Below are 22247 nucleotides of genomic sequence, written 5' to 3'. Positions count from 1 at the left end.
AAAGATTCCTAGCATCACCTCTCAGCTTCTGCACAATGTTAGACCTATTGCAAAATTTGAGGCCACCAATGATTTAGATGGGAATTGTGGCACTTCTATTTGGAGGCAAAGGTTGCCCTTATTTGTATATTTTTCATCATTTTAGATTGATATAACATTTTTTGTAAATTGTTTTGAAGTATTTAAATTTCACATTTTTATAAGAAATTTCTTTATTTCTTTACAACATAGAAAGAGACTATTCAATCCACTCGTCCTTGACATCTTAACCTAATTTCCTCACTAATTATCCCTGTAATCTATTTTTCCCATATTCACAACAACTGCCCTACCAACCTTAGGGCAATTTACTGTTCCCAATTAACCGATCAATCAACAAGACTTTGAGATGTGGGAGGAGACCAGAACACCCTGAGAAAAGCATGCAACCTCGGGGAGAGAGTGTAAATTCTACACAAACTGCATCTGAGGTCAGGATTGAATGCTGGAACTGCGAGGCAGCAGCTTCACTTGCTGTCCCACCTAATGTCAGAGAAGTATGAAAAATCACTTACAACTATTAAAGCCAGCAGCTCAAGGGACCATCTTTGCTCTCTGCTAAAGGTGGAAGGGGGACGTTCGAGATGGGACATCCACACTGTGCTATCAGAAGCCCATCACCACTCTGGTACTGGGCTCTAGTACTTCTGGGCAGTGTGATCTCCACACTGGGCCACATAAATACTGCACAAGTTGAATGTAGAGTGCAATTCTGGACGATGGGATGGAGAAGGCCAGTCCCTAGAGATCTGGCTCACCCTTTCTATCATTGTTTTCCTTGCCTCCTTCTCCCTCAGTTTGTTGGCACAGACTTCAGCCACATGTGTTGTTTTCTTAGAGTAGAGATCTTTCACTTCCTAATATTCTCTGCACATTACTTATGCTTTACATAGCAGTTGCTCTGCTTAACCATAAACAGATAGTTAAATCAATAGATCACATTGGTTAAAAGGCCTGGTAGGCCCCAGTCTGTCTGAGGGCTGCAACACTGATGTAAAACATTTAATGGAATTTTCTTAGCTTTGTATGGGATCACATTTCCATTGTGTCCTTTTGCTTGCTCTCAAAAAAACCTTCCAGAAATTTATGGTAGACACACAATGCTGAAGCAACTCAGCGGGTCATGCAGCATCTCCGGAGAGAAGGAATGGGTGATGTTTCGGGTCGAGACCTTTCTTCAGACTGATGTCAGGGGAGAGGGTAGGACAAAGATAGGATGTAGTTGGAGACAGGAAGATTGGTGGGAGAACTGGGAAGGGGGAAGGGGATAGAGAGGGAAAGCAGGGACTATCTAAAGTTAGAAAAGTCAATGTTCATACTTCTGGGGTTATCCGCTGTTCCAGGTGTCAACGTCTCTACATTGGCGAGACCAAGCGCAGGTTCAGCGATCATTTCGCTGTACACCTCCGCTTCCCAGTTCAACCACTAGCCTTCCTGTTTCCGACTAAATCCTATCTTTGTCCTGCCCCCTCCTCCGACATCTGTCTGAAGAGGGTATCGACCCGAAACGTCACCCATTCCTGCCCTCTGGAGATGCTGCATGACCCGCTGAGTTGCTCCAGCATTGTGTGTCTACCTTCGATTTTAACCAGCATCTGCAATTTTTTTCCTTCCAGAAATTTATGTTCTCAGAAACATACTGAAGCATTTCAGAAGCAATAAGGTCTGGTCATGGTTATTTTGGCCATTTTATAATCCAATTATCCACAAACAAAAATGAGTTGAATGGCTATTTTGTCTTTTATCTTGATCTCCAGTGCTGACTGTGGAGTTTGTTCCTCCTTTCTTTGACCACATGGGTTTCCAAGATGCTCTTGTTCCACGTCCCAAAGATGTGTGTGTGGATAGGTTGTTAATTGGTCACTGTGAAATGCCTCTGGTCTGTAGGTGTGTTATTATATCTGGATAGGATTGATGGCAATACGAGGAGAATAAAATGGGATTAGTGATGAGGTGTTCAATGGTTGATGTAGACAAGGTAGACCGAAGGGTTTGTTTCAAATCAGTGATGCCATATGATTACCATAACCACAATTATCCTCATTGGTGGAAGTCAATGAACTGTGCATGACTTGTGAGAGTTTAGTATAGTTTAGCGAAATAGTGCTTAAACAACCCCTTTGGCCCAATGAGTCCGCGCTGATCTGTGATCCCTGCACACTAACACACTTAAGGCCCTGTCCCAGTTCGGCGATTTTTTAGGCGACTACAGGCAACTAGTCTGTCGCCGCACGGTCGCCGGCCGGGGTGTCGCGGGCATGGTCGTGAGTGGTCTCCAAAGAGTTGTAGCATTTTTCTGGTAGTCGCTGGATTTTGTGAAGGCTTTAAATTTTTCGTCGACTGTTGTTTTGACGCCAATGAGCGTTGCTTGACGTCTCCTGACGTGGGCGCTGTCGTAGGTTGTCGCCAGGTTGTCGCCAGGTGACGTAGCTTGTCGCCGGTGCTGACTTCGGCGAATTCCAAGTGTGGACTTGATCTGATCATCCATCAGTGTAATGTGTCCATAAATGATGTTAGGTTTTGTATGTTTTTGCACTTGTATTCCGTTTAAAGTTTGAATTTTAAAGTTTGAAGTTTATTGAAATTTATTGAAGTTTATCACAATATTTTTGTATGCACTGTTGTATGTTCCTTATCAACCTTTAAATTTTTTTTAGTTTGTATATCAATAAATGAAATTCTTGACATTTTGATGGAAAATTAATGTCTCATGGTATCACTTTCAAATAGTCATGATGCAGAATGATTGGAAACCCTACCATAAACCCCCTTTTATAAGGAAAGTTGGTGAAAAGTGAATTGTCCTCAGTTGTCTTCGTCTTCAGGGTCAGAGCTTGTCGTGGATGGACTTCGGTTGTCGTAGGTTGTCGCCTCTGTGGTGGTACGTTGTCGTAGGTGCGGTCATAGGTGGGCGTTCTACTTGCGACGATTGGGTCGCCGGTTTTCGGTAGCTTGCCGTAGCTTGACATCGACTGGGTGGTACGTTGTTGTAGCTTTTCGTAGACATTGTCATAGGGGGGGATCCAGTCACCGTTTTTTCAGCGACCTGCTACGACCATGACAGTCGCCGGCAGTCGCCTTAAAAAACGCCTAACTAGGACAAGGCCTTAACACTATCCTACTCAATAGGGATAATTTACAATTACGCCAAGCCAATTAGCCTACAAACCTGTACGTATTTGCAGTGTGGGAGGAAACTGGACACCATACAGACAACACCCGTAGTCAGGATCGAACCCGGGCCTCTGGCTCTATAAGGCAGCAAATCTACCCTGTGCCAACGTGCCACTCACTGTGATATAAATAATGTTCGCAGCTCTGCGTTCAACCTGCCATTTTCCATGTGTATTGCCTCTTGACATTAAATAAATAAATTCTATTGAAATAATTGTACGTAATTCCACTTTCTGAGCAACGTGAAATGTCCCATTTACAATGGATTTGTTTGGGTTATTGTCAGAAAGTTGGATACAATACATATTCAGATTGTGTACAACTGATAGTAACAGATAATGTTACATCATCCAGTTTTAAATGGGCTTTAATTACCGTGACTTTACAAATTAAAATGATATGAATCAAGATTTTATTTCTTTAATTCATAATGTAGCTGCAAACCAAAAGCTGAATGATTATAAAACACCAAAATAGGTAACAGTATGATCTTTATATTGGAAGACCTGCCTAGTATGCTTATTTACATTAAAAACATCAAAACATAATCTGCTGTGTGAAAATCATTTAGTTAATGTTCAGAGGTACAAGAACATTAATTTATTTTAAAACAAGAACAATTTAGTCTGGTATTTGGTGAAGCTAAACACTTGGAGAAAATCAAAACATCATAGTCTCTTTAGATTAATTTGTGACTGAATTCTTATTGCGTATTCAACTTGGGGTTTCATCCTTCATGTTCATAAACTGCAGAAGATAATCCACCATCTGTCAAAGAAGAAACATTTATCATTAGCAAAAGAGTAGTCATTTTATTCAATTAAGAATGCTAACAAAAATAGTATTTCGTTATTTTGTTTCCTGACACCTTATTAGTTATCTTTTCCTATGCGTTTCTCATTTCGCATAATGGAGATAAATAAAAAATGTCTTTGACTCTCAACGTAATAATGCTTCCTTGCAGTTCTCTGGAAAGATGCAGACAAGATGGATCTCAGATTTGTTCCAAGCACAGTGAAGCACTCCACCTTTTGGCTGAACTGAAAATTTACAAAGTTAACTAGACACTGCAGAAAATCTTTCTTGCAATTAAATCTCTGTGTCTAAACTCTGTTTCTATACTCAGGCCTTCACCGTGAAATGGTAACTCTGTTTCTCTTCCTACAGATCCAGTTAAGTGGCACAGTGGTACAGCTAATGGAGCTACTACTTAACAGCTCCAGCAAACCCAGTTTCAAACCTGACCTCTGGTGCTGTCTGCGTTGAGTGAGTTTGCACATTCTTCCTGGGTTTCCACTGGGTGATCTGTTTTTCTGCCACATTCCAAAGATATGCACGTTGTTAAGTTAATTGACCACTTTAAATTGATTCGATGAGTAATACGATCCTGGAAGAATTGATAGGATTGTGGGGAAATTGAGTCATAGAGCCATTGAGCTGTACAGTACCGAAACAGGCCCTTTTGGCCCACCAACTAAGTTGGTATACTGGGCTGGTCCCATTTATCTGCTTTTGGCCCATAGCCATAGATATGGACTACCTTTTGAGTGAAAATGTTGTCCCTGCGGACTCTTTTAAATTTATCCCCTCTTACCTTAATCCCATAACCTCTAGTTTGCGAACCCTCCACTTGGAGTAATAGACCATGAGCATTCACGTTATCTGTGCCCCTCATGATTTTGTATACTTCAATATGGTCACCCCTTGGCCTTCTATATTCCGAAGAAAATCGTTTCTGCTACTCAACCTTTCCCTTCAACCCAAGCCCGCAACCCAGGTACCATCCTGGAAATCTCTTCAGCACCCATTCTAAGGGTGGGTGTATTATAGTATTGGTGCAAATGTGGGTGTTGATGGGTCAAAGGTCCTGTTTCTTTGCTAAATGACTCTATGATGCCTGAGTGTTTCCACATTTCTCTGTTTTTTGGGGGATTTCCAGCCTCTGCAATTTTTTTGATTTGCGTTTTAACGTCAGATTGCAATGACATGAGGTTAATGGGGAAAATACCAATAAATGAAAAAGTTCCAAAATTAATCTCAATTTAAAATTATGAGTATCCAGAGGGCCAAAGTAAATGTCTTTGATGTCAAGAAAATGAATGGGGAAATACACGGTAGCGCAGCGGTAGAGTTGCTGCTTTACAGCGAATGCAGCGCCGGAGACTCAGGTTCGATCCTGACTACGGGTACTGCACTGTAAGGAGTTTGTACGTTCTCCCCGTGACCTGCGTGGGTTTTCTCCGAGATCTTCGGTTTCCTCCCACACTCCAAAGACGTACAGGTATATAGGTTAATTGGCTGGGTAAATGTAAAAATTGTCCCTAGTGGGTGTAGGATAGTGTTAATGTACGGGGATCGCTGGGCGGCACGGACTTGGAGGGCCGAAAAGGCCTGTTTCCGGCTGTATATATATGATATGATATGATATGATACATCTCCCATAACCACTGCAGAACAAAGCAACAAATGGATGCCAAGCCTGCATAAATAAAACAATTTAATTAAAACATTTCCAGCAGTATTTTGGTTTGTTTAAGAAGGTAGCTTTTTAGCTACTTTTCAGTAAACAGAGAGCTTTCACACCATTACATCAGTGCCAAAGCTCGGGAGAGTTTGAGGGGGCTATGATGAGCAAGATCGAAGATAGAACCAGTTCAATGACTAACAATGTAATTAGAAAAGAATTGCAATAGAACGTGTTGTTTACCGCAAGATGTATCTGGGCGAAAGGACACATCGTGATCGAACCCCAAACCCAGCATAAAACTAATGGCAGCAGTGATCCCTGTCCTCCTATTCATTTGAGACTTCGATAATTTATTGTAAGAACCTCAAGGTACTGGAGAAATATCCAGTAACTATCTCCATTAATTCTGTAAATGCCCCGGCAGTATAAACTAAACAATGAAGTAACCTCTCCCAAGTCAAAAATCCCCAGCATTGCAGAACAAGGGGTCACAGTTTAAGGATAAGGGGGAAGTCTTTTAGGACCGAGATGAGAACGTTTTTTTTCACACAGAGAGTGGTGAATCTGTGGAATTCTCTGCCACAGAAGGTAGTTGAGGCCAGTTCATTGGCTATATTTAAGAGGGAGTTAGATGTGGCCCTTGTGGCTAAAGGGATCAGGGGGTATGGAGAGAAGGCAGGTACGGGATACTGAGTTGGATGATCAGCCATGATCATATTGAATGGTGGTGCAGGCTCGAAGGGCCGAATGGCCTACTCCTGCACCTATTTTCTATGTTTCTATTGCAGTCTTAATTACAGCATTAGCTAATGCTGCATATGCCATTATGTTCACATGTCCAGTCCATACCCCTCAAAATAATCTATTCCAAGCTCTATATTAGGAAGCCATGATCAGCCGGAGATACGAAGAGATCGTCAAATAATCTCAACATCTCCTTGAAAAATGCAACATCCCAATTGATTCTAGGAAATCACTGGCTCATGACCACATAAATAGGGAAGCAAGATCAAGAATAGCACTAAGTACCGCAGGTCGTAGAGTCATACAGCGTGGAAGCTTGCCCACACCGACCAACATGCCCCATCTACACTTGGCTCACCAACCTGCGTTTGGCCCACATCCCTATATAACCTATACTATCCATGTACCTGTCTCAATGTTTCTTAAATGTTGCAATGGTACTTGCCTCAACTATCTCCTCTGGCAGCTCGTCCATATACCTACCACCCTCTGTGTAAAAAAGTTGCTCCTTAGGTTCATATTAAATCATCCCCTTCACAAACCTACGCCCTCTGGTTCTCGATTCCCCTACTCTAGGTAAAAGACTGTGCATTTACCCAATCTATCCCTCATAATCTTGTAAACCTATATAAGTTCACCCCTCATCCTTCTGCACTCCAAGGAATAAAGTCCTAGCCTGCTCGACGTCTCACAAAAGCTCAGGCCCCCAAGTCGTGGCAACATCCTCGTATATCTTCTCTTCACTCTTTCCAGATTAAGGTTCATGCATCAGGAGTGACAGGAGATGAGCATAACAGCAGATGTGGCACCTACCTCACAATCTACCTACCCATACCCTCCAGCTCCTGCCCCACATGTGATAAAATCTGTCAGACCAAACTCGTTCGGCTTCAGTTAGGCAGTTTAGAATCCATCGAATTAGACTCAAGGGACAATGGAGGAGTGGAATAAAAAGCAGGCAACAGTAATCACATATTACATGCATGTTTGGCTTAGGCAGGAGATTCAATTTGGGATAGGAAGGAGAAAGAATGGTTAAAATAGTGAAAATCAAAATTAATTCACCTGAAAAGTAGAGAAACATCTTGCCAAATTGTAAAGGAACAGACAATGTTCATTCCACAAGATCATCAAGAGTCTTTGGCTGTAGACAGTTTTGCTTCCACAACAAATGTATCTTACTCATGTTGATTTGCAATCTTAATTCACAAATGTAACAGATGATTACAATAGACAATAGACAATAGGTGCAGGAGGAGGCCATTCGGCCCTTCGAGCCAGCACCACCATTCAATGTGATCATGGCTGATCATTCTCAATCAGTACCCCGTTCCTGCCTTCTCCCCATACCCCCTGACTCTGCTATCCTTAAGAGCTCTATCTATCTATTACACAGGAGACCCTTCTTACTGAGCCAAGTTTAATTTTCATCTTTGATATTTCATCTCTCGTAGTTATGGCATGAAGGAGGGGAATGAAGGGGGATAATTCAAGATGAGGATAATGGTACATAAATTATACCATGATAAGATGGGGCAGGCTCAATAAAGGCAGAGTCCTGCAGCATAGAAACTAATCCTTCGGCCTTACAAATTTGTACCGACTATCAAGTATCCACTTTCATTAATATTAGGTTTAGGTTTAGGTTTATTATTGTCAAGTACACCCAGACACAGTGAAAATCTCAAAGTTCAAATCAGATAATACTATATAAAGATACAATCAGGTCAAACTTAAATACAATAGATAGAGCAAAGGGGAAGATATGGAATACAGAATATAGTTCTTAGCATTGTAGACCACCAGTTCCATAGACAAAGTCCAATGTTCACATTGGGGTAGAAGTGAATTGGACAGTACCCTAGCTTATGGCTATAATATATATCTATTTTATTATAGCTATAATAATTCTATTTTATTCACCCCATATTTCCATTAACTCTGCACAGTTTTTCCCACTCACCTACACACTGGGGGGGAATTTATATTGGCCAAATAACCAACCAACCTGCATATCTTGGGAAACTGGGAGTAGACTGGAGCACTGGAGAAGGTCTACTTGTACCTTGGAGAATGTGCAAGCTCAACTGTTTGTTTTCTTTCCATTCTTTTTCATGTAATATATAATAAATAATGTGGCTTAATAATGTATTACATCCAAAAAAGCTTTTAACAAAGGCAATGACTCTAAACCCTGACCTTTTTTGTTGCTAAGCTATTGATCATTGATATTGGTTCCTGACAATTAAATGTCATTGCTGTGTGATTCTACTAACCAAGTTTAACACCATTGTAGTCTTTCTACGTACACCCCTGCAGATGGGGACTCATTAAATTATATAGAAGAAAAAGTAGCAAATAAAATAACATACGAAGAATGCTTGAAGTACTCAGAAGGTCAAGAAGCAATTTCAGAGGGAAAACCGACTTACCTTTTTACTTCTACGCACATATATCAGAAATGGGAAGCAACTTTAAAGATAAATCAAGGTTTAAAATGCAAAGAAAGGAAGCGGAAGAAATAGCAAATAGGTTGGAAAGCAGGAACAAACAGGATTAAAGTACAAAGCAAAAAAGAATGGCAATGGGACAAAGATGTGTCATGCCCAACGTCCGCACCGGCCAACATGTCCCAGCTACACCAGTCCTACCTGCCTAAGTTTGGCCCATATCCCTCCAAACCTGTCCAATTCATGTACCTGTCTAACTGTTTCCTAAACATTGGGATAGCCACTGTCTCAACTACCTCATCTGGCAGATCGTTCCATACACCCACCACCACTGGTGTGAAAAAGTTACCTACCCCTCAGATTCCTGTAAAATCTTTTCCCCTTCACCTATAAACTCAAAGAGGACATAAACCAATGTCCTCTGGTCCTCGGTTCACTTACTCTGGGCAAGATCTACCTGATCTATGCCTCACATGGTTTTATACAGCTCTATAAGATCACCCCTCATCCTTCTGCGCTCCAGGGAATAGAGTCCCAGCCTGCTCAACCTCTCCCTATAGCTCCGAATCCCCTTGTCCTAGCAATATCCGTGTAAATCTTCTCTGTACCCTCTCCAGCTTGACAACATCTTTCCTATAACATTGTGTCCAGAACTAAACACAACGTGGCTTCACTGATACCACATACAACTGCAACATGACTTCCCAATTTCTATACGCAATACTCTGACTGATGAAGGTCAATGTGCCAAAAGCCTTTTTGAGCACCCTATCTACTTGCAACAACACCTTCGAGGAACCATACACCTGAACTCCTAGATCCCTCTGCTCTACAACACTCCCTAAAGCCTTACCATTCACTGTGTTGGTCCTGCCCATGTTAGACATCCCAAAATGCAACACCTCACATTTCACTGTATTAAATTCCAAACAGTCATAGAGTCATAGATTGAAACAGTGGCCAATATGTCGTAGCTACACTAATCCCACCTGCTTGTGTTTGGCCCAAATCTGACCTAACCCCTCATCCTCCTGCGCTCCAAGGAATAGAGTCCCAGCCTACTCAACCTCTCCCTATAGCTCATACCCTCTAGTCCCGGCAACATCCTCGTACAGACGTCTCTGATCAGACTGGAGACTGGTCTCATTAGAGCCTTCCAGTTACAGCATTGCCTCATCATCCTTCTTCCTCTGTATCCTTCAATCCAATTTATCACATTTTTTTTCAGTTCTGGTGAAAGGTCATCAGCTTGGAATATTATTTCTGTTTCTCTTTGCTCAGGTTCTTTTGTATCCTCTCAATATTTCCAGCACCTTTTGTTTTTCATTCGTAATTCTAGCATTCACAGTATTTTTTTGTCTAAAACTGAAATGCCGTTGTCTCAGAATAGACATTTTGGGCATTACCCTGGCACAGTTGCCTCACAGCATCAGAAACCCAGGTTCGATCCTGATCTCATTTGTCGCCTCTGTGGAGCTTGCACGTTCTCACTGTGACCGCATGAGTTTCCTCCAGGTGCTCCTGTTTCCTCCCACATCCCAAAGATGTTCGGTTTGTAGATTAATTGGCCTCTGTAAATCGCTTCTAGTGCGTAGGGAGTGGATGCGAAAGTGCAATAACATAGAACTAGTGTGAATGGGTGATTAATGTTCGGTGTGGACTCAGTGGGCCATAGGTTCTGTTTAAATGCTGTATCTTTAAACTAAAATACAGGTTAAACTAAAATACAGGGTATGTAGGTTAATTTGACTGGGTAAATGTAAAAAAATTGTCCCTAGTGTGTGTAGGATAGTGTTAAAGTGCGGGGATCGCTGGGCGGTGCGGACTTGGTGGGCCGAAAAGGCCTGTTTCCGCGCTGTATATATATGATATGATATGATATGATATGATAAAACTAAACTAGACTAAAACTAAACTAAAAGCTAAACCATTTATTAAAACATGAAATAGAACCTTCTCATGCGGTGGCAGCTTTGTGTTTGTAACCCCCACATAAAACAAACCAGAGAACATTAACACATACTTTTTAAACATACCAAAAATAACAATAAATAGACGAAAAGGACAGACAGACTGTAGGCGAGGCTGCCATCGAAGCACGACCCAGTGGTATATGCTGCATGAATTAGGGTATTAGCTCTAATCAGAGTTTGGACAAACTTGTATTGTTTTCTCTGGAGCACGGGAGGCTGAAGTATATAAAATTTATAAGAGAGGTAGATAAAGTAAATACCAAAACACTATATAGTGCAAAAACTAAACAAAGCACAAAGTCCCTAGTGAAAACAAGGTAGTTTGTAGTTTGTAGTTTATTTGGAGATCTTAATGTTCAATAGCCTGCTAGTTGTTGGGAAGAAGCTGTTCCTGAACCTGGACATTACAGTTTTCAGACTCCTATATCTTCTTTCCGAAGGCAGGAGTGGAATAGGAATGTGGTCAGGGTCCTCGATGATGCTGGCTGCCATTTTGAGAAAGCACCCCCTATAAATCCATTCGATGGTGGGGAGGTCAGTACCTACGACAGAACAATTTTTGTAATTTCCTTTGCTCCTGGGTGTTTAAGTTGCCGAACCAGGCCGTTGTGCAACTAATCAATATGCTCTTTGCCGTACACCTCCTGTAGATGTTCAAATGTTCGAAGGATCAAAGGTTCAAAGGTATTTTATTGTCACGTGTACAGTGAAATTCGAGGGAGTATTCAATAGACAATAGACAATAGACAATAGGTGCAGGAGGAGGCCATTCGGCCCTTTGAGCCAGCACCGCCATTCAATGTGATCATGGCTGATCATTCTTAATCAGTACCCCGTTCCTGCCTTCTCCCCATACCCCCTGACTCCGCTATCCTTAAGAGCTCTATCTAGCTCTCTCTTGAATGTATTCAGAGAATTGGCCTCCACTGCCTTCTGAGGCAGAGAATTCCACAGATTCACAACTCTCTGACTGAAAAAGTTTTTCCTCATCTCAGTTCTAAATGGCCTACCCCTTATTCTTAAACTGTGGCCCCTTGTTCTGGACTCCCCCAACATTGGGAACATGTTTCCTGCCTCTAACGTGTCCAACCCCTTAATAATCTTATACGTTTCGATAAGATATTCGTGGACTTACTGAATCTCCTCTATCTTCTAAGGAAGTAGAGGCTTTCTTTATGATTCCATCGATGTGCTGGGTCCAGGACAGATCTTCAGAGGTAAGTCCTCCCAGGAACCTGAAGTTGTTGACCCTCTCCACCACTGGCCCATTGATAAAGACAGATTTGTGGATCCTCAGCCGTACTCTTCTGAAGTCAGCAATCAGCCCCTTCGTCAAGAGTCTGAATTATAGGTCTTAGATTGGGCAGGCTAGGACTTTAATGTCTTGGACCCCAGGAGGATGAGGGGTGATCTTATTGGGTATAAGATCATGAGTGGAATAGATAGGGTGAATGCACAATCTTTTAACCAGAATAGGGGAATCATGAACTGTGTGAACATGGTTTTAAATTGAGAGGAGAAAGATTTAAGAACCTTAGAGGCAACATTTTCACACATATGGGTGGGTATATGGAATGAGCTACAGAGGAGGTAGTTGAGGCAGGTATTATAATCTATATAGACAATAGACAATAGACAATAGACAATAGGTGCAGGAGTAGGCCATTCAGCCCTTCGAGCCAGCACCGCCATTCAATGCGATCATGGCTGATCACTCTCAATCAGTACCCCGTTCCTGCCTTCTCCCCATACCCCCTCACTCCGCTATCCTTAAGAGCTCTATCCAGCTCTCTCTTGAAAGCATCCAACGAACTGGCCTCCACTGCCTTCTGAGGCAGAGAATTCCACACCTTCACCACTCTCTGACTGAAAAAGTTCTTCCTCATCTCCGTTCTAAATGGCCTACCCCTTATTCTTAAACTGTGGCCCCTTGTTTTGGACTCCCCCAACATTGGGAACATGTTTCCTGCCTCTAATGTGTCCAATCCCCTAATTATCTTATATGTTTCAATAAGTTCCCCCCTCATCCTTCTATATACTAAGACTCTTGTTTGTTTGTTTGTTCGTTCCTGAACTACAGCTAAAACAGTACTCGATAGCACGACAATTTTAGGTCCACCTTACTCACCGTCATCCCTTTGGTGCTAATGGAAGAAGTTTCATTGAAATCGGTGTTATATTTTTAAAGTTATTCATATTTTAAAGTTTAAATCTGTCTCCTAGGGAGGGAGGGGGAGGGAAGGAGGAGGGTGGAGAGAGGGGGGAGAGAGGGAGGGGGGAGGAGGGAGGATAAGGGGGGTTGAGGATGAAGGAGTGGGGGGAGGGGAAAGGGGGGAGTGGAAGGGGAGGGGGAGAGGAGGGGGAGGAAGGGGGGAGGGGGTGGGGGAGGGGAGGGAGTAGGGAGGGGAGGGAGGGGGAAGGGGAGGGAGAGGGGGGAAGGAGAGGGTGCTGCACCAATGCAGGAGAGGTTTGGGCCCAACGGGTCCACTTGGTCTCGTAACATTTAAAATCAGTTGGACAGAAGCATGGATAGGAATGGTTTAGAGGGATATGGGCCTAACACGGGCAGGTGAGATTAGTGGAGATGGAACATTATGATCAGCATGGGGATATTGGGCTGAAGGAATTGCTTCTATGCTGTGACTCGATGACTCATTGAACATGTTCAATGCAGAGGCTCCATTGACCGACAAAGGAGTCAAAATGTATGGGGAGAGAGACTTTGAAACATAGAAAATAGGTGCAGGAGTAGCCCTTCAAGCCAGTACCACCATTCAATATGATCATGGCTGATCGTCCAAAATCAGTTACCTGTTCCTGCTTTCTCCCCATATCCCTTGATTCCGTTAGCCATCAGAGCCATATCTAACTCACTCTTGAATACTTAAAACATAAAATGATGTTGCCTTGGCTGAGTTAACCATGATTTTATTGAATGGTGGATGATTGGCCTGTTCCTGCTTCTTTAAAAAAAAATATGTTGCTTGATATAATCCAATAATTTAGTATAGCAACAAGTTCAAGAGGCATCATAGAGAAGTTAAAATGTTCTGATAATCGGATGGTGATCTTAGCTGCTATAATCAAAATGTGACTCCTGTACCATAGCAACTCAGTTGACTCTGAATTCCTTACTACAGTGATCGAGTAAGCCATTCAATTTATCAAGGATCAGAGTCACTAAAGAGGACATTGCATTGCATTGGTTCTTCAAAAAACAAAATAAACACATTAAAAAAATTATTTCATGCATTTGTAATATAGGAAGTTAGATTTCAGATACATCAGTATAGGCAAGGTCATTGATTCCAATCAAACGTGAATGTATGGATGATTAGCTCATTATTCTGAAATTGTCTGATAGATTTAACCAGCTTCTGGCAATCTTGGGATGTCTGTAATTATGGATAACTGAGCTGTAGATCGGATCTTGTGATAGACGCCACCAAGATATTTTTCACCGTTGAACATAAATTTGAAAGGAAAAGGCTGAGATATTCCAACCTTGCAGTAGAGGCAGAGGAGCGAGGTTGGAGTGTAAGAGTGTGTCCAGTGGAGGTGGGGTGCAGGGGCTTTGTAGCCAGTTCCACTGCAAGGCTCCTGAGGGAAGTTGGAGTCAGAGGGCAGGCCCAAAGGAGGGCAATCAAAGAACATTGCAAATGCCGCCGAACCGAGCAGTCACTGGCTGTGACTGAAAAGAAAAGATATTGCCTGGGCTACCAGGTGACCATCTAGAGACTAACCATAAGACACACACCCAGGACTGATCACCCTGTGGTGGGCCTGCCTCGACTGAGGGTGTCTTGTGATAAAAGGCCGAAACACCCAGTGACGTTGAGGTACACAACTGAAGATGTGTCTGAATGGTAGCAACATCACCTAGTGGTCACACCCAAGAACAACACCACTCAATTGTAGTGCAAACCTTAGGGATTGTAACATCTCGTCCTACTAATCAATCTTTTATCTCACTTTTCCATGTTCCGTATATTCATGGGTTGAATGTCACATTATGCAACACAGCTTACAATAAGTCTGGCCTGATGGTTCAATAGCACCAAAATATTGGAAGTTGAGTAACAATACACCAATACTTGAGCATTGTATAGCACTGGTGACAAAGATGAATTTCTATCCTTTAAACCCACAGCCCTAATCTAAATTACAAAGACAATTTATTATATTTAGGGAAGGCAAAAGGTGCCTATACAAATAATAGAGCTGTCATGGAAAGAAGAAAGAGAATGGAAGCAAGGCATATTTTAACAGTTCTGGAGGGCACATTAGGCTACCTATACATTGGCAATAGGTGTCAAAGAGGATTGGTGATATTTGTCTATGTTTTAGGGGATTTAATAAGAAACAATTGTCACTGCCAAAAACAACTACATCCAAGTCCTCAAGAAGCAATGGTTCATTGGTTTCTCCGTTGAAATAGAACTTTAATATAACAAATGATTCCAATCAATTCACAGGAGTACCATGAAACAAAATCAACATCTAGTTACACTCCATGCAAGGAGATTTAGATTGGATAACTAAAAAACATAGTTGGCGTACCTTTTAAAAAATAAAGAAATGACTATTTTATTAACAGGTTATAGTATAACAATGATTTTGCGAACCCTAATTCAGAAATGCACTCTACAATTCCTCACACAACTTTCTGCTTTGTATACTTGAAAGTGAGACATTCAAATCTTTATTTAATTCATGCAGTCCCTTTACTGATAAATACATTGGAAGAGCTGGAAGTTTACTTTTTTAAATTTAAAATCACTTGCCTCTTTGAGGTTGTAGTCATTTGTTTGCAAAGGTTGCTTGTTAAGTACGGGAATGTCTTCCCTTGATTTCCGAACATTTGTAGACGAGGTTTCCTCCCACAAATTTAGGAAATTCTTGGCTACCTTAGCCCACTGCACGCTGTCTTCTGGCTGCTCATCAATTCCTGACAGAATTGGATATATCACGTTCTCACTGTTGGCGTAGCCATAAAGCGTATCGTCCACACTCTTTTTCCCCATCAAATGCCCTTTAAAAAAAAAAGAAAATGTAGTCTACAAGCATGAAAGGCATGATTATACAAATGTTACAATGATTTCAATGACATTCGGGCAGCATGGTGGCGCAGCTGTAGAGTTGTTTCCTTATAGTGCCAGCAATGTGGGTTTGATTCAGACTATGGATGCTGGCTGTAAGGCACATTCTCCCCATGACTGCGGGTTTTTCCCGAGTGCTCCGGTTTCCTCCACACTCCAAAGATGTGCAAGTTTGTAGGTTAATTTGCTTCAGTAAAAATTGTAAATTGTCCCTCATGTGTCGGATAGAACAAGTGTAGGGGTGCTAACTGGTCGGCGCAGACTCGGGGGGGCTGAAGGACCTGTTTCTGCACTGTATCTTTAAACTAAACTAAACTAAAACTACTATCACAACAGGTCCATTGCTGATGCCATCTCCCTGACCCTACACTCTTCACTGGAACACCTGGATAAGAGAGACACCTATGTCAGGCTTCCATTCATAGACTATATGTAGCTTTACTTTCAATACCATTATCCCATCCAAATTCATCCCCAAACCCGTGGAATTTGGAGTCAGCGCTCACCTCTGCAACTGAATCCTCAACTTCCTAACCAACAGACCACAATCAGTGAGGATAGGTGACAAAATCATCCTCTACAATAATCTTCAACACCGGTGCCCTTCAAGGGTGCATTCTCAGCTCCGCTGCTTTACTCCTTATACACCCGCAACTGTGCAGCCGAATACAAATCCAACTCAATTTACAAAATTTGCAGACGACACCACTAGTGGGCGCCAGAAGTCAAATAATAATGAGAAGGAGTACAAGATGGAGATTGAGGACCATGTAACCAGGCACCAAGACAACAACCTTTCCCTCAATGTCAGCAAGTTTCAAGTTCCTAGGAGTAAATATCACCAGCAACTTGTCCTGGACAAGCCATATCGAAGCAATGGCCAAGAAAGAACATCAACACCTCTATTTCCTTGGAAGGTTTAGGCAGTTCGGCATATACCCAACAATCTCATCAACTTCTACAGATGCAGGCATAGAAAGTATTTTATTGGGATACATCACAGCATGGTTTGGGAACAGCTCCATCCAAGACCGCAAGAAATTACAGAGAGTTGTGGACACAGCCCAGACCATCACGCAAACCAGCCTCCCTAACATCGCCTCCATCTACAAATCACGCTGCCTGAGCAAGGCCACCAGCATAATGAAGAACATCTCACTCCGGGCACACCCTCTTCTCCTCTCTCCCATCAGGCAAGAGATACAGAAGTGTGAAAACATATACCTCCAGATTCAGAGACCGTTTCTTCCAAACTGTTATCAGTCAACTGAACCAGCCTATTGCCAACTTGAGAGCGATTCTGACCTGCCATTTACCTCATTGGAGACCCTCGAACTATCTTTAATCAGATTTTACTGGACTTTACCTTGCACTAAATGTTATCCTGTAATTTATCCTGTATCTGTACTCTGTAGACGGCTAGATTGCAATAATGTACAATCTTTCCACTGACTGGATAGCAAGCAACAGGAAAAAAAAATCACTGCACCTGTGACAATAAACTAAACTGAATTAAAACTATGTATAAGAGTCTGAAGAAGGGTCTCAACCCGAAATGTCACCCATTCCTTCTCTCCAGAGATGCTGCCTGTCCCGCTGAGTTACTCTGGCATTTTGTGTCTATTTCTGAAATAAAACTACCGCATTGTGGTCCTTGAACTTTCTTTTGGTTGCAAACTCACTGTAGCTGCAGAGCTATATTGTACACTTTGTTTACTTTCTCTTTTGCATTACTTGTTGTATTCATGTAGGGTATGGTTTACCTGGATAGCACGCAAAATGAAGATTTGCGATATATCTCAGCACATTTTCAATATATCTCAGTATTGTGTTCAGTTCTGGGCACCATGTTATAGGATAGATGTTGTCAAGCAGGAAAGGGTACAGAGATTTACCAGGATGTTCCCAGGACTGGAGGGTCTGAGCTATTGGGAGAGGTTGAGTAGGCTGGGACTCTATTCCCTGGAGCATAGCGGGATGATCTTATAGAGGTGTATAAAATCATGAGAGGAGTAGGTCGGGTAGATGCACAGAGTCTTTTGCCCAGAGTAGATGAATCAAGAAACAGAGGACATAGGTTTAAGGTGAAGGGGAAAAGATTTAATAGGAATCTGAGGGATAATGTTTGCACACAAAGGGGGGTGGATGTATGAAACAAGCTGCCAGAGGAGGTAGTTGAAGTTAGATCCAGTGTAGTGCAGGTACTGACCTCCCCTAAAGGGATATTTAGGGGGAGCTATCCCAATGTTTAAGAAGCAGTTAGACGGGTACATGGTTAGGTGAGGTTTGGAGGGTAACGCAGGTAGGTGGGACTAGAGTAGCTGGGACATTGTTGGCCAGTGTGGGCAAGTTGGGCCGAAGGGCCTTTTTCCACACTGTATCACTCTACGACTCTATGACACCCATGACAATAATAAAGCAGTATCAATACCAGATTATTTGGCAAACAGACCTATGCAATGAAGATCGACACAACATGCTGGACAAAATATGTAGGACGGAACTGCGGTGAGCTGTGATTATATATTATGGTATTGATATTAAAGTAAATTGGAATTCCACTGTAATTTCAAAGTTTCATTGCTATCTTTCACATGCACAATCTTGTACAAAAGACGGTGCGTGAGGAACTCAGCAGGCTGGCAGCATCTGAAGAGATAATACACAGGCGACATTTCTGTTAGGGACCCTTCTTCAGACTCACGATCTTGTATATGTTAAGAAAATAACTGCAGATGCTGGTACAAATCGATTTATTCACAAAATGCTGGAGTAACTCAGCAGGTCAGGCAGCATCTCGGGAGAGAAGGAATGGGTGACGTTTCGGGTCATCATCATCATCATATCTATACAGCCGGAAACAGGCCTTTTCGGCCCTCCAAGTCCGTGCCGCCCAGCGATCCCCGTACATTAACACTATCCTACACCCACTAGGGACAATTTTTACATTTACCCAGCCAATTAACCTACATACCTGTACGTCTTTGGACCCTTCTTCAGATATCTTGTATATCTTGTATATGTTCATCAGTGATCGGAGCAGAATTAGACCTTTTGGCCCATCAAGTCTACTCTGCCATTCAATTATGGCTGATCTATCCTTCCCTCTCTACGCCACTCTCTCATAACCCCAGACACCCGTACCAATCAAGAATCTATCTATCTCTGCCTTAAAAATATCCATTGACTTGGCCTCTACAGCCTTCTGCAATGAATCCCACAGATTCACCACCCTCTGACTAAAGAAATTAATTTCCTTCCAAAAGGAACGTCCTTCCATTCTATGACCTCTGGTCCTAGACTCCCACTAGTGAAAATATCCTCTCTACATCCACTCGGCCCAAGATCTTAGGGCTAATGGAATCAAGGGATGTGGGGGAAAAGCAGGAACAAGGTACTGATTCTGGTTGATCAGCCATGGTCATGCTGAATGGCGGTGCTGGCTCGAAGGGCCGAACGGCCTACTCCTGCACCCACTTTCAATGTTTCCAAGCCTTTCACTATTCGGTAATTTTCAATGAGGTCCCCCCTCATCCTTCTGAATTCCAGCGAGTAAAACGTCGCTTGTTGTCGCCAAACGCTCAAAAATAGTACTTTGCTATGCAGGTAGTCCAGATGAAAATTGCAATGTTTTTTTCAATTAATCAAGTCTTAAATTTTGAAGAGATGCCAATGGCATTACTTTGCAGATTAACAGCTCTTTCTCATCTGATTCGAGCGACTGTGTAAACTTAAAGTGGATCTCCCCCTCTCTCCATAGGTGTTTTTAAAAAAATGCTTTTATAAAATAGCGTTCATATATATCATCAAGAGTATTTCGCAGACATTGAACATTTCTCGAAATGCATTCATAGTTGTAATGTTGGGGAATGTGGTAGCAAGAAAAATGATTAACTGAATAGTTTTGAAAATAATAGTTGCGGATACAAATAAAACAAGAGGAACAATAGACAATAGACAATAAACTGTGGCAAACGCACAGGAAAACGGCATTTTAAGCAAAGAATTTCACTCTGTCTTCATCCAGTTTGCACTGTACATGTGCAACAACACAAATCCCCTTAAACCGGAGGGAACCTGCAGTGTCAGTCTCAGAACCCACAGACTGGCTTGTGTGCGGGAAGTTAAAGGACGTGGTTCGGTGAACTGCGCTCCTCAGACGTGGAGACCGCAGACCCATTGTGGCTACAGTCCGTTCAGTGGCTTTGACCGAACCTCCAACCTGTGACTGTGGTGCAAAAACTCGGTCCGTTATTTACAAACACACCATGTGCCAATGGAGCATAACTCTATTAAGTCGCGTGTTCAATAAAGTGATCCTAACTATTCTGCCCACAGAACTTGGTACGGATGCAGCAAATTGCAGAAATAACGGGTTTTAAATCAACTTCCACAGATAATTAGCCGGGAGACTACGCGGGTACGTCTCACGCCAGATTACTGCGTTACCGGTGTCTGCGCGTTTAACCCGAGGTTAAGATGCTCGACTCAATAGATGGGCATGGAGCTGTCTCCTGTTCTCGCTGTACATCTACATCCAAATTACTACGGCATGGCATAACTTGGAGACAGGGAAACGACGGCTTCAGAGGACATTGCAACTGAGATGCTGAGTTCCAGAGAGGTGGTGGGGGGATAAACATAATGGGAGAGGCTTACCTAAAGGAAGCCACACCTCGCATTTTATGCTGAAAAGCATCCTTTATTGTTGATGTGCTTTTTGACCTTAAGGGGAGAACAACCCATTTAGATTGGTAGGAAATGAGAAGAAGTTGCAGGAAGTTAATTGACATCAACTCCATGTAACACAGGTCGGTCGACTGTCGAAATGTTAAATATTTTCTAAGGGAAGATTTTTCAGATTGATTAAAGCTTCCATTAAAGGTCCCATTAAAGCTTCTGTTAACAACGCGAGTGAGTTTAATTATTCCCATTCATCGTTTGTTTGTTTATTAATAAAATATTCAAACGTATTCAGGTAGCTTCCCAGTAGATGAAAAGTTCTGGGCGAGCGAGTCAGTCGGCAAATACGAACTGATTGGGCGTGGAACCTGTCTATAAAGACGTCCGGATACAAGGAATGCTGGAATTTTAGAACTGAGATGAGGAAAAACTTTTTCAGTCAGAGAGTTGTGAATCTGTGGAATTCTCTGCCTCAGAAGGCAGTGGAGGCCAATTCTCTGAATGCATTCAAGAGAGAGCTAGATAGAGCTCTTAAGGATAGCGGAGTCAGGGGGTATGGGGAGAAGGCAGGAACGGGGTACTGATTGAGAATGATCAGCCATGATCACATTGAATGGCGGTGCTGTCACGAAGGGCCGAATGGCCTCCTCCTGCACCTATTGTCTATTGTCTATCTTGAGCAAAACACAAGGTGTTGGAGTAACTCAGCGGGTCAGGCAGCATCTGTGGGAGGGAAATGAACAGGCGACATTTCGGGTTGACCCGAAACGACATCTGCCCATTCATTTCCCTGCACAGATGCTGCCTGACCCGCTGAGTTACTCCGGCTACATACACAGCGCACATCCGTTCATCCGGCACTTTTGTGTGGTGCCGGGTTCAAGCGAGCGCACAAACACACAGGAGCACGGGCGGAACGAGTGCGCCGAAGAGCTGGTCTAAATTAAAAGCAAGAATGCATTCAATAGACTTTCAGTAACATTTCCGCATCTGAAGAGCCATCATATAGTAGCCTGCGATCTGTTCGTTACCTGTCATTTACAGGTTCAAAGCAAAAAGAAAAGCAATTGGCAAAATCGCAAACCGCACGGCGCAAGCGAGCCACTGACATGCCCAATCTGCCCTCTCCACAGGTCGAGTCGGTGTTCGAATCGGGTGCATGATTCTGACAAGCAGTGTTAGACATGAATACTCACCCACCGCCCAGTGGCTGCCTCTGGGAAACATCTTGGACAAACTGCCTTGGTTTTGAACAGGAGCAGCGAGTCCATAGTGGACTTTGGAACTTGCAATGCTGAAAACTATCAGAGCAAAGAGCAGACGATGTCTCCATAAAATAAGCTCAGACCCCATCTCACTGTCGTTGCTCACCCAATATCCCTCCCTTCCACCTCTTTCTCACTAGACTGGCAAAAGCGCTGTCCCGGAGCGGTTCTCCTTTCTTCACTTACAAATAAATGATCTCCGTCTCTCTTCAGCTGTGAGCGGAATTTATAAGAAACTGTGACGAAATAGCGGGGAGCCGACAACATCAAAGCGGCTGACGACCGCACGCGTGATGTGCTGGTGTGGTATAAATCAAGGGTCACGCTATCATCCAGCACTATTTTTGAACCAT

General features: G+C 42.7%; 1 protein-coding gene across 1 annotated transcript; it reads right to left on the bottom strand.

The window, feature by feature from the left end:
* Positions 1–3769: 3769 nt before the first annotated feature.
* grp (gastrin-releasing peptide) lies at positions 3770–22062 on the bottom strand. The gene is made up of 3 exons (XM_078409568.1): positions 21826–22062; positions 15632–15879; positions 3770–3981 (listed from the first exon to the last, which is right to left on the bottom strand). Exons 1-3 carry the CDS (start codon positions 21980–21982, stop codon positions 3928–3930), a joined length of 459 nt encoding a protein of 152 aa, XP_078265694.1. The 5' UTR covers positions 21983–22062; the 3' UTR covers positions 3770–3927.
* Between the last annotated feature and the right edge of the window lie 185 nt (positions 22063–22247).

This window comes from Rhinoraja longicauda, chromosome 1, assembly GCF_053455715.1.
Source record: "Rhinoraja longicauda isolate Sanriku21f chromosome 1, sRhiLon1.1, whole genome shotgun sequence".
Classification (NCBI taxonomy): Eukaryota; Metazoa; Chordata; class Chondrichthyes; order Rajiformes; family Arhynchobatidae; genus Rhinoraja; species Rhinoraja longicauda.
The sequence above is the reverse complement of the archived record's forward strand: the minus strand, read 5'-3'. Positions and strand labels throughout refer to the sequence as shown.

Bases quoted from the DNA above. Each gene is read 5' to 3' on its own strand.
- grp (XM_078409568.1), bottom strand. From the start codon at position 21,982: ATGGGGTCTGAGCTTATTTTATGGAGACATCGTCTGCTCTTTGCTCTG. The intron at 15,880-21,825 runs GTGAGTATTCAT...TTTTTTTTAAAG, and splicing joins AGGCAGCCACTGGGCGGTGG to GGCATTTGATGGGGAAAAAG. The intron at 3,982-15,631 runs GCAAGTGATTTT...CTTCTTTGACAG, and splicing joins ATGACTACAACCTCAAAGAG to ATGGTGGATTATCTTCTGCA.